The 13,391-nt window shown below is 43.3% G+C and overlaps 1 protein-coding gene across 1 annotated transcript in view; it reads left to right on the top strand.

Annotated features, from left to right (window-relative positions):
* Positions 1-13,391, top strand: part of AGBL4 (AGBL carboxypeptidase 4) — a 1,134,440-nt gene that overhangs the window by 52,999 nt on the left and 1,068,050 nt on the right. The window contains exon 2 of the mRNA XM_072127046.1: positions 5,522-5,644. Coding sequence (XP_071983147.1) covers positions 5,522-5,644 — 123 coding nt within the window. The remainder of the gene's footprint in view (positions 1-5,521; positions 5,645-13,391) is intronic.

Below are 13,391 nucleotides of genomic sequence, written 5' to 3'. Positions count from 1 at the left end.
CTGTGTGACATCTCATGACCAGGGATATAACGAGCCATGCACCTGTGTGACATCATATGACCAGGGATTTAACTAATCATGCACCTGTATGACATCACATGACCAGCCATGCACCTGTGTGACATTACATGACCAGGGATATAACGAGCTGTGCATCTGTGTGACATCTTATGACCAGGGATCTAACGAGCCGTGCACCTGTGTGACATTACATGACCAGGGATATAACAAGCTGTGCACCTGTGTGACATACACATGACCAGGGATATAACAAGCTGTCCACCTATGTGACATCACATGACCAGCCGTGCACCTGTGTGACATTACACGACCAGGGATATAACAAGCTGTCCACCTATGTGACATCACATGACCAGCCGTGCACCTGTGTGACATTACACGACCAGGGATATAACGAGCCGTGCATCTGTTTGACATCTCATGACCAGGGATTGGTGTTTATCAAAAGGAAGTAAACAATTAAGTTTCCTATAGAATGACAGCAAGCAGAGATCTAGCGAATTACTACAGGATTAATACAGAAAGTATATAGGGAAATCTTATAACTTTTCATTACACAAATAATATCAATGACTTGCTAAAAGTGGACGACCCCTTTAACCTTACGGTGTTTCACAGTTTATCCTTCAATGTTACAAATAGTTTTACCGAGCGTCCGCTCGCGGAAATTCCACATATTGAATATGACGTCCTCTTATCGGACGACCAAACAATTTGGATTTTGCATCCTCTACTATCCTTCACTGTAAGATTTTTGGATAGGGGATAACTTGTAACTTTGGCAAGACCCTTTTTAGGAAACGATGACACGATGATCTCAGATAAACTTGTCCAACCCACAACCACTTGTGAATATTCCACAATGGACAACCCCTTTAAGAAGTTTTCCTTTGGAAAACACCTCGGTCCTGAAAATACTTTTGTTTGTGCTGTAATTTTCCCCGTCTTTCCTCGCCGCGTCCCTGGTGCCGCTTACTGTACTATATTATTTTCGGTGAAATATTATCCTCTGCCTGCTTTACTCTCCGTTGACTCATAAACTTCATCCTCTGTGGTATTAATTCCAATAATGAATCCTTTCCCAGACTACAATTACTGTAAAAAAAAAAAAAACCCCGAGCGAGCCGCGCGACTGACGAAGCAATATCGTAAACATATTGGCAGGAAATGTGGAGTAAACACGGATTTACAAGGAATATTAATATAATTTAATTCTACATTGCTTGAAGTTTTGATTTAAGCGTGTCAAAACTTCAGTATTTATGTGACTAAAAGATGAATATAAAACGGGAACGTATTTGGCACCTTAATAATACGACTACTTATAAGTGACAGCTTGTCATGTCAGCCGCCGGAGGATTCCATTAAAAATCCACCACTATTACTATTTCATATTTGAAGGGAGCGTCCCCCTCTTCGTAATCGCTATTCGAAGATCCGAGACCCAAGAAGTAGTTGGCGCGAATGAGAGTTGTTATTTTCTGCAGTAATTTTATTAAAATGACTAACTTGCAGGATCTTTAGAATTGTCCGGCATGTCTAGAAGAACCAAAATGTATTTTTGACGAGTAGAAGTTGTGTAGGACCCATAAGCTTACCTGATCCGGTTTCCCTGGTTTCTTAGAGAAAATTCCACTTTTAGGTGTATGCTAATGAGCTTCTTGGTGCACTGTGGGCGGGGCCATGTCTGCTGGTGCTCCCTTTGTCTTCTTTTATGCCCGCAGTGGAGAGTGGTTAACATCCACAGTAGAAAAAAAGTATAGAAGGTAAAATAAAACGGGTGACGTGCACCTGTGTGACATCAAATGACCATGGATATAATGAGCCATGCACCTGTGTGACATCACATGACCAGGGATATAATGAGCCGTACACCTGTGTGACATCACATGACCAGTGATATAACGAGCTGTGCGCCTGTGTGACATCACATGACCAGAGATATAACAAGCAATGCACCTGTGTGACAGCACATGACCAGGGATATAACGAGCCATGCACCTGTGTGACATCACATGACCAGTGATATAACGAGCTGTGCACCTGTGTGACATCACATGACCAGGGATATTACGAGCTGTGCCCCTGTGTGACATCACATGACCATGGATATAATGAGCCATGCACCTGTGTGACATCACATGACCAGGGATATTACGAGCTGTGCACCTGTGTGACAGCACATGACCAGGGATATAACGAGCCATGCACCTGTGTGACATCACATGACCAGTGATATAACGAGCTGTGCGCCTGTGTGACATCACATGACCAGGGATATTACGAGCTGTGCACCTGTGTGACATCAAATGACCATGGATATAAGGAACCATGCACCCCAGATGACCAGGGATATAACAAGCTGTGCGCCTGTGTTACATCACATGACCAGGGATATAACGAGCTATGCACCTGTGTGACATCACATGACCAGGGGTATAACGAGCCGTGCACCTTGGTGACATCACATTACCAGGGATTTAATGAGCCGTGCGCCTGTGTGACAGCACATGACCAAAGAAATAACGAGCCATGCACCTGTGTGACATCACAGTACCAGGGATATAACGAGCTGTGCGCCTGTGTGACATCAAATGACCATGGATATAAGGAGCCATGCACCTGTGTGACATCAGATGACCAGGGATATAACAAGCTGTGCACCTGTGTTACATCACATGACCAGGGATATAACGAGCCATGCACCTGTGTGACATCACATGACCAGGGATATAATGAGTCGTGCACCTGGGTGACATCACATGACCAGGGATTTAATGAGCCATGTACCTGTGTGACAGCACATGACCAAGGAAATAACGAGCCATGCACCTGTGTGACATCAAATGACCATGGATATAAGGAGCCATGCACCTGTGAGACATCAGATGACCAGGGATATAACGAGCCGTGCACCTGTGTTACATCACATGACCAGGGATATAACGAGCCATGCACCTGTGTGACATCACATGACCAGGGATATAACAAGCCATGCACCTGTGTGACATCACATGACCAGGGATATAACGAGCCATGCACTTCTGTGACATCACATGACCAGGGATTTAACTAATCATGCACTTATGTGACATCACATGACCAGGGATTTAATAAGCCGTATACCTGTGTGACATCACATGATCAGGGATTTAACTAATCATGCACCTGTGTGACATCACATGACCAGTGATATAATGAGCCATATACCTGTGTGACATCACATGACCAGGGATATAACGAGCCATGCACCTGTGTGACATCACATGATCAGGGATTTAACTAATCATGCACCTGTGTGACATCACATGACCAGTGATATAATGAGCCATATACCTGTGTGACATCACATGACCAGGGATATAACGAGCTGTGCACCTGTGTGACATCACATGACCAGGGATATAACGAGCCGTGCACCTGTGTGACATCACATGACCAGGGATATAACTAGTCATGCACCTGTGTGACATCACATGACCAGGGATATAACGAGCCGTGCACCTGTGTGACATCACATGACCAGGGATATAACTAGTCATGCACCTGTGTGACATCACATGACCAGGGATATAACGAGCCGTGCACCTGTGTGACATCACATGACCAGGGATATAACTAGTCATGCACCTGTGTGACATCACATGACCAGCGATATAACGAGCCGTGCACCTGTGTGACATCACATGACCAGGAATATAACTAGTCATGCACCTGTGTGACATCACATGACCAGGGATATAACTTTTTTTTTTCTAAAATGACATCTAGGGAAAAGGTACATGGAAGCTTATACAGTGTCTTACTAGTGATGGGCAGACCCATTAAAATTCTGTTTAGAACAAATTTAAAAAATCTTCAGGTACTCACCAGTAATACTGATTGCAGGTGTTAACTGTTTAAAGGCCATTGGCAAAGTCGCCAGCGCCATATAAATTACGGCTGCCGCAGCATCAGCGTTTTGGTGAGGGTTGTGGCTGTTGAGTACATCATTGAAGAGCAAAAATCATCCCCAAAATGACAGCGCTCTTTTGGGTGACGGGGTTAAATCAAACCTGGACCTGGTCTTGAACTTCTTATGAAGTTTGGGGTGTAGAGGACCCAAATCCGCAAAGTTTGGTACAAACTCAAACTTTGCTCATCACTATGCTCTACACAACGTTGTTACTCTGTTCTGTCTTGTAGGGGTGACTTCTTTTTAATATAAGTCTAATGTAAAATGAAGAGTCCTGTGGGATGGTCCTTTATCTCTGAGGAGCCCTGTGTTATTAGGAACAACCTCCTCCTCCTCCACTCTTGCTTGAGATGAGGAGCTAATGTACATGAGGTTGTTTGTTCTAGCAGCACCAATACAACGTGGTAGTGCTTATAAGAGATTTCTGCCCTATCTCTACTGACCTATGGTATTATTCAATGCTAGATACTAGGAATGAAGGGACCCAATCGGGTTCAGACGATCTTTGAAGAATTGACCAACCTCTAACAACCACCATTGATGCTGGCACCGATTGTGGTATCAACCCTATAAAAACCGTTGCCAAAGCTGGCAGCAGAATTTTAATGCTACCTGAGCATTGGCGTTTGAAGGGTTAATACCCAGGAGTGGTAACAGCACCAATTAAGTGTCACTGGCGAGGGTGAGCCCGAACACGGAACCCGAGCTTCTGGCTTAAGACCAGGTCCAGGTCTCTGAATTGAGGTTTGGATCTTCTATCTCCGGTCAAGAGACACATCATGAAACATCCTCCATAGGGACAGGAAAGGAAGACATTTCTTGTAATTGTTCTCCAATTTAGCCAATGGATGAGGATCCTTAAAGGGGTTGTACCAAGGTTGCATTTTATCCGCTGTCTACCTGATGACAAGCTGATCGGTGATGGCCCAAATGCTGGACCCACCACCGCTTACCAGAACGGGACCACCAGCGATCAATAATGGATGGAGCAGCAGGCTGAGTGTGCATCCTACTGATCCATTTAATAATGTAGGAGTGTCAGAAATTGCTGAGCACAGCGCTATGAAATCACATTCACTGTCTAAGCGATTACAGGAGATACCTGAGCGCTGGGCTGTCCACTTTGTCACACTCCCATGAAGTGGACAGTGCTTAAGACCTGATAGAATAGGTGAATAAAGCAATAAAGTCACATGGAGCACAAAAGACTGGACCAGGTAGGTTTAAAACTCATGCATTTCGGGTAGTCAGTTTTTTTTTTTTTTGCATTGACAGTTTAAGAAAATCAAAAAAATATCCGATTTGTTTATTTGTCTGAAAACAAGAAAAACATTAACCAGTCATGTGGGTTTATCCGATTTCTATAACTTTTGATAAGTATTGTTCTTCCTTATCATATAATAAAGCCAGACCCGGTTGGACACACGTACTGTTTTCCCGTAGTAAAGCTAATATTACTTTTTCAATTTTTACGAGGGATATAGACCAATAAAAAAAGCCTGAATATTGATGTATTCATATCACTGTGCTGTCTGTTTATTACAGGTAATGGAATTGGAAATGAGGCGGCCATGACCCGAAATGTCAGCAAACTCATTGTTTCACCTCACGGCTTTAATGGGCAGCCAAGAAGAGGGCACCTCATATTTGATGCCTGCTTTGAGAGTGGTAAGTGTCAACATAAACTGTCGTGTTATGCAGATTGAGTTGAGTAAGACCATATTCACACTAAGGGGTGGAGTAAGACCTCCATGGGCCCTGGGCTGTATGTATATTATGGCCCCTACAAGTCTGGAATCACTTCCTACATCTGGTACCAGAATCAATTCATGGGGAATGGAGGACGTGTCCCTTCTACTGCTTTCAGTCTGTGGTTTCAGGACCTTTGGAGGACCTTCAAAGGTGGGATGGGAACTACAGCATGAACCAGGCTAAAATTGAGGAGACAGATATGTGATTTTTTGTGATCTAGTTGAACACATTTTAAATACCCTTTAAAGGGGTATTCCTCCCACGAAGACAAGATCGTTAAATATGCTCAGGATAACACAACAACACATTCTCTAATTCACAAAAATGCAGCATTTCACAGACATAATTCCAACCTGTCTCTATCAGTCCTGGCGTACACAATTCTGTTGCCTCTGGATCCGACCATAAATCAGAATTCTGGGGTCGGACAGGAAATAATGTGGCTCATTTACTAAGGGTTGCGCTGCTCACTTTTGTCGGACTGTGCGCCTTTTTCTGGGATTGCACGGCTTTGACAGGTATTTAGCAGGTGTCTGCGCTGGGATTGTGTCGCAAGCAATCATTTTTTGGCGCAGCTGTGCTGGCTTCCATGCCACAGAAATCGGGGGGCGGGCTGACTGATTCGGACCGAGCGCTGGATTTAACTTTCAAATTGTGTCGCAAGACAATGCACTTACATGCACCAGGAAGAAGAAGGGGAACTCTGTCGGACCTGAGCGGGGAAGCGACACATGCAGGATATCGGGCGCACAATCTCAGGAGACTAAAGCTACAAGCTACAGACAGATAAGGTCTTTAACCAAGAGAGGGGGAGGGAAATAGCAGAGCTGTGTATGTTATGGCTGTGATAGCAGAGCTGAGAATGTCATGTGTGATATGCATCTAACGGATCTCCTCATCTCTCATTCTATGTGTCAGATACTAGTATAATAGTCAGAAGCTAAATAAAAGTGTAGATAAACCTTGTACTCTGATAATCTAAGCACCTTGTCAGCACACAGCATCTCACAGCACAGAGGAATCATGAAGTGTCCTGCTTAGAGAGTCCCCGTCCATACTCCATAATAGAATATTACACTGATTATCACTGCAACAGCAAACAGCAATAAAACTGAGTAAAATTGTAATGTTATGGGTTAAAAATTATCTTTATTGTGTGAACATCACTAGGGGGTTGTAATTTGAGAATTTTCTTTCATGGGCAAACCCCTTTAAAGGATTTGCTCCCTTTATTCCTTGTATACAGAATTTTTTCTATGTACTGCAAAGGAGCGTGGTGTGGAATGAAAAAAGAATACAACCATTTGCATGTCAGTCCACACCGCGTTCCTTTGCTTTTTTTTTTTTCCCCAGGCGGCACTGTAGGTGTGTAATAGCTTTATTGACATATTTTCTCTCTTCCCTTGTTTAGTATACAATATATACATCACCAGTAAATGATGTGACAGCTTCTTTTTCTGGGTGTATTTCACTCTCGGAGCAGCGCTCTCTCAATACGCTTCCTACATTAACATCCCAAGTCTCTGTCTACTTGTCAAACAGATGGATTTGTTCCATCGCAGCGTCGCCGAGTGAGGTGTCTGGCTCTCGTGTTCTTATTTATTTAAACAGATTATCTGGTAATTAGATAGATCTGTTGTAAATTGCAGATTTTGGTGTCTGCGAGATGACTTACACAGGCGTTTGTGAAAGTATCACTACCATAACTTCACTTCTTTACGGAGTCGCTTTTCCAGGATATCAATCTTCAAGGTTCCGAAATTCATTGGAGTCAATGGGGCAGATTTACTTACCCGGTCCTGTCGCGATCCAGCGGCGCGTTCTCAGTGGAGGATTCGGGTCTTCCGACGATTCACTAAGGTAGTGCGCCCCATGTCCACTAGGTGTCGCTGCTGCTCTGAATTCCGGAGTGCACTGAAGTTCACTGTCCTACCCTGGGTGCAGGTAAGTGCGTGTCAAGCAACACTTTTTTTAAAAAAAATACGACGGTTTTTCCGAATCCGTCGGGTTTTCGTTCGGCCACGCCCCCCGATTTCCGTCACGTACATGCCGTCGCCGATGCCCCACAATCCGATCACGTGCGACAAAATCCCGGGGCAATTCTGGGAAAATCGGCGTAAATCGTTAATATTTGTGTAACCCGTCGGAAAAACGTGATTCGGGCCCTTAGTAAATGACCCCCAATGTGGCAAAGCCAGGAGATACTGGTAACATATAGGACATGTATCCTCCTCCCGACTTCCTACCAACCACCATTTGGGAAAAAATATCTAGATTCAATTCAATCAACTATTTGCCCCTCTTAAAGGGGTGTTTTGTCCCCAAACCATTAATTGCTTATCTATAGGGGACTGGTTGGGGTGCAGTCCGTGTTTCCCCCACCAATCAGCTAATTAACAATATAGACAAAGTTGGACAGTCTCATTGCTACTAACAAACTACACAAAGTTCTCCAGGGCCAATGCTGAGCAGAGAGCACAGAGCACAACAGTGTAAGGATACCCCCCATAGCTACAACCATGGGATATAAATCCATAATTTACAATTCTGCTGCTACTAAAAAATACACAAAGGTCTGATTACACAGATCTCCGTGGACAATGCCTAACACTGTCAGCAGAGAGCACAGAGCACAGCAGTGTGAGCACAGTCTTCCAAGCTAAAAGTTTGGGCGTAAATCCATATTTCACAGTTCTCTTTCTACTAACAAAATACACAAAGTTCTCCAGGACCCATACCAAACTCTGTCAGCAGAGAGCACAGAGCACAACAGTGTAAGGATATGCTCCCTAGCTACAATCCTGGGACATAAATCCATATTTTACAGTCCTGCTGCTACAAAAAAATATACAAAGGTATTTTACACAGAACTCCATGGCCAATACCTAACAGAGAGCACAGAACACAGCAGTGTGAGCATATGCCCGCAAGCTATAGTTGTGGGATGTAAATCCATATTTCACAGTCCCGTTGCTACTGAAAAACATACACCAAGGTATGACTACACAGATCTCCAGGGCCACTAACTACCACTGTCAGCAGAGAGCACAGCAGTGTGAGCATATGCCCCCAAGCTACAATCCTAGCGCATCAATCCATATTTAACAGTCCTGCTGCTACTAAAAAAAATACACAAATGTATGTCTACACATCTCTTTAAGGACAATACATAACACTGGCTGCAGCTTTTCATGCTGATGCAACTACTGATACACGAGATGTGACAAAGGGGAGCAGCAGGTTATTTTGTCTGTCGGATGGGAAGTATCGGTCAGGGAGCCGTTCTGTTTGCATCGCTGTTTACATAGACTGTATTTTACCATAAGGCGAGATCCATTCAATGCTAAATATTTTGACTTTAACTCCTCTTTGCCAGAGGCCTGCAATGTATTGCTCAGCATGTCGCTGGCACCGCGGTGGGGAGAAGATTAGACAAATAATCCCAGGCTATAGATCCACAGCCGAATATTCCCTTCATATTCTCTATTTATACTGTGCACATATAGACGTGTGTCATGTGCTGCCTTCATACACATCAGTGACACATAAGCTGTGACATCATCCATTGTCAGTAGTGATGGGTCAGTGTTATCTATATAGAGGTCATTGTACAGGGAGGGGGAGGAGATAAGCTGTGACATCATCCATTGTCAGTAGTGATGTAATGATGGGTCAGTGTTATGTATATAGAGGTCATTGTACAGGGAGGGGGAGGAGATAAGCTGTGACATCATCTATTGTCAGTAGTGATGTAATGATGGGCCAGTGTTATCTATATAGAGGTCATTGTACAGGAGGGGGAGGAGATAAGCTGTGACATCATCTATTGTCAGTAGTGATGTAATGATGGGTCAGTGTTATGTATATAGAGGTCATTGTACAGGGAGGGGGAGGAGATAAGCTGTGACATCATCTGTTGTAAGTACTGATGTAATGATGGGCCAGTGTTATCTATATAGAGGTCATTGTACAGGAGGGGGAGGAGATAAGCTGTGACATCATCTATTGTCAGTAGTGATGTAATGATGGGTCAGTGTTATGTATATAGAGGTCATTGTACAGGGAGGGGGAGGAGATAAGCTGTGACATCATCTATTGTCAGTAGTGATATAATGATGGGCCAGTGTTATCTATATAGAGGTCATTGTACAGGAGGGGGAGGAGATAAGCTGTGACATCATCTATTGTCAGTAGTGATGTAATGATGGGCCAGTGTTATCTATATAGAGGTCATTGTACAGGAGGGGGAGGAGATAAGCTGTGACATCTATTGTCAGTAGTGATGTAATGATGGGTCAGTGTTATCTATATAGAGGTCATTGTACAGGGAGGAGGAGATAAGCTGTGACATCATCTATTGTCAGTAGTGATGTAATGATGGGTCAGTGTTATCTATATAGAGGTCATTGTTCAGGGAGGGAGAGGGGATAAGCTGTGACATCATCTATTGTCAGTAGTGATGTAATGATGGGTCAGTGTTATCTATATAGTGGACATTGTACAGGGAGGGGGGGGATAAGCTGTGACATCATCTATTGTCAGTAGTGATGTAATGATGGGCCAGTGTTATCTATATAGAGGTCATTGTACAGGAGGGGGAGGAGATAAGCTGTGACATCTATTGTCAGTAGTGATGTAATGATGGGTCAGTGTTATCTATATAGTGGACATTGTACAGGGAGGGGGGGGATAAGCTGTGACATCATCTATTGTCAGTGTTATCTATATAGAGGTCATTGTACAGGTAGGGGGAGGAGATAAGCTGTGACATCATCTATTGTCAGTAGTGATGTAATGATGGGTCAGTGTTATCTATATAGAGGTCATTGTACAGGGAGGAGGGGATAAGCTGTGATAGCATCTATTGTCAGTAGTGATGTAATGATGGGTCAGTGTTATCTATATAGAGGTCATTGTACAGGGAGGAGGGGATAAGCTGTGACATCATCTATTGTCAGTAGTGATGTAATGATGGGTCAGTGTTATCTATATAGAGGTCATTGTACAGGGAGGGGGAGGAGATAAGCTGTGACATCATCTATTGTCAGTAGTGATGTAATGATGGGTCAATGTTATCTATATAGAGGTCATTGTACAGGGAGGGGCAGGAGATAAGCTGAGACATCGTCTATTGTCAGTAGTGATATAATGATAGGTCAGTGTTATCTATATAGAGGTCATTGTACAGGGAGGGGGAGGAGATAAGCTGTGACATCATCTATTGTCAGTAGTGATATAATGATAGGTCAGTGTTATCTATATAGAGGTCATTGTACAGGGAGGGGGGAGGAGATAAGCTGTGACATCATCTATTGTCAGTAGTGATGTAATGATGGGTCAGTGTTATCTATATAGAGGTCATTGTACAGGGAGGAGGGAGGAGATAAGCTGTGACATCATCTATTGTCAGTACTGATGTAATGATGGGTCAGTATTATCTATATAGAGGTAATTGTACAGGGAGGAGGAGGAGATAAGCTGTGACATCATCTATTGTCGGTAGTGATGTAATGATGGGTCAGTGTAATCTATATAGAGGTCATTGTACAGGGAGGGGGAGGAGATAAGCTGTGACATCATCTATTGTCAGTAGTGATGTAATGATGGGTCAGTGTTATCTATATAGAGGTCATTGTACAGGGAGGGGGAGGAGATAAGCTGTGACATCATCTATTGTCGGTAGTGATGTAATGATGGGTCAGTGTAATCTATATAGAGGTCTTTGTACAGGGAGGGGGAGGAGATAAGCTGTGACATCATCTATTGTCAGTAGTGATGTAATGATGGGTCAGTGTTATCTATATAGAGGTCATTGTACAGGGAGGAGGGAGGAGATAAGCTGTGACATCATCTATGGTCAGTAGTGATGTAATGATGGGTCACTGTTATCTATATAGAGGTCATTGTACAGGGAGGAGGGAGGAGATAAGCTGTGACATCATCTATGGTCAGTAGTGATGTAATGATGGGTCAGTGTTATCTATATAGAGGTCATTGTACAGGGAGGGGGAGGGGATAAGCTGTGACATCATCTATTGTCAGTAGTGATGTAATGATGGGTCAGTGTTATCTATATAGAGGTCATTGTACAGGGAGGGGGAGGAGATAAGCTGTGACATCATCTATTGTCAGTAGTGATGTAATGATGGGTCAGTGTTATCTATATAGAGGTCATTGTACAGGGAGGGGGAGGAGATAAGCTGTGACATCATCTATTGTCAGTAGTGATGTAATGATGGGTCAGTGTTATCTATATAGAGGTCATTGTACAGGGAGGGGGAGGGGATAAGCTGTGACATCATCTATGGTCAGTAGTGATGTAATGATGGGTCACTGTTATCTACATACAGGTCAATGTGCATGAAGGGATGTTATTGTGATTTGAGGAATTCGATATATACCGTACATACTTGAGTATAAGCCGAGGTACTTAATTTTACCACAAAAAACTGTAAATTCGTAAACTGTAAATATTGATTAGAGTATAAGCCTGGGGTGGGAAATGCAGCTGCTACTCTCTAATAAAATATCCAGTAGGTTCCCCTCATGAATGAAATGTCCGCAGCAGCTCCTCCAGTTAAAATAATGTCCAGCAGAGTGCCCCCATAAGTATAATGTCCAGCAGAGTTCCCCATAAGTATAATGTCCAGCAGAGTGCCCCCATTAGTATAATGTCCAGAAGAGTTCCCCATAAGTATAATGTCCAGCAGAGTTCCCCATAAGTAAAATGTCCAGCAGAGTGCCCTCATAAGTATAATGCCCAGCAGAGTGCCCCCATTAGTATAATGTCCAGCAGAGTTCCCCATAAGTATAATGCCCAGCAGCGAGCCCCCATTAGTAAAATGTCCAGCAGAGTTCCCCATAAGTATAATGCCCAGCAGCGAGCCCCCATTAGTAAAATGTCCAGCAGAGGGCCCTCATAAGTATAATGCCCAGCAAAGTAAACCCGAAAAATTGCTGCGGGGAGAAAAGGATGCCAGGGGTCAGCACCGGAGGGTGAATACTAACTTTATTTTTTTATATATATATATATATACACATATATATATATATATATATATATATATATATATATATTCGAGTATAAGCCGAATGGGGCTTTTTCATCACAAAAATTGTGTTACAGTATAGATAATAAATATTTAAAGGGGTTTTCCCACAAACAAAAGTTAGGCCCTATCCATGGCATAGGGCCTAACTTGCTGATCATTGGGGGTCAAAGTGCTGAGACCCCCACAGATCGCAAAAACGAGGGGTCTGTTGGACCCCTCATTGCTCTGTCAGAAAAATGGAGCAGGCGGTCCCACAAGACTAATGGAGCGGACGGATAGTGCCTAACTTTCATTAAGCTGCGACCCCCGCACTGCACTTTTCAACAAATGCACATGTCTATTGTCTATTGTGCCTGTTCCTGATGACAGGTTCCCTTTAAGCCATAAAACGAGGGGGATCGGTGACTGGATTGAATCATTCTATACCATAAACCTAATTTAATTCTAAATATAGTAAATATTATGCTAAATAAACGAGGGGCATCAGGCAGGTTACCGGATAACAATGGGGAACAATACGACGATGGTGTAATGAATTTTAGTCTTGAATAAAATATTGTGCTGCAGTGGGTATACAGAACCCGTCGCTAATAATACGACGCCGGAGAGAA

The sequence above is a fragment of the Engystomops pustulosus genome, chromosome 10, assembly GCF_040894005.1.
Source record: "Engystomops pustulosus chromosome 10, aEngPut4.maternal, whole genome shotgun sequence".
Taxonomy (NCBI): domain Eukaryota; kingdom Metazoa; phylum Chordata; class Amphibia; order Anura; family Leptodactylidae; genus Engystomops; species Engystomops pustulosus.
The sequence above is the reverse complement of the archived record's forward strand: the minus strand, read 5'-3'. Positions and strand labels throughout refer to the sequence as shown.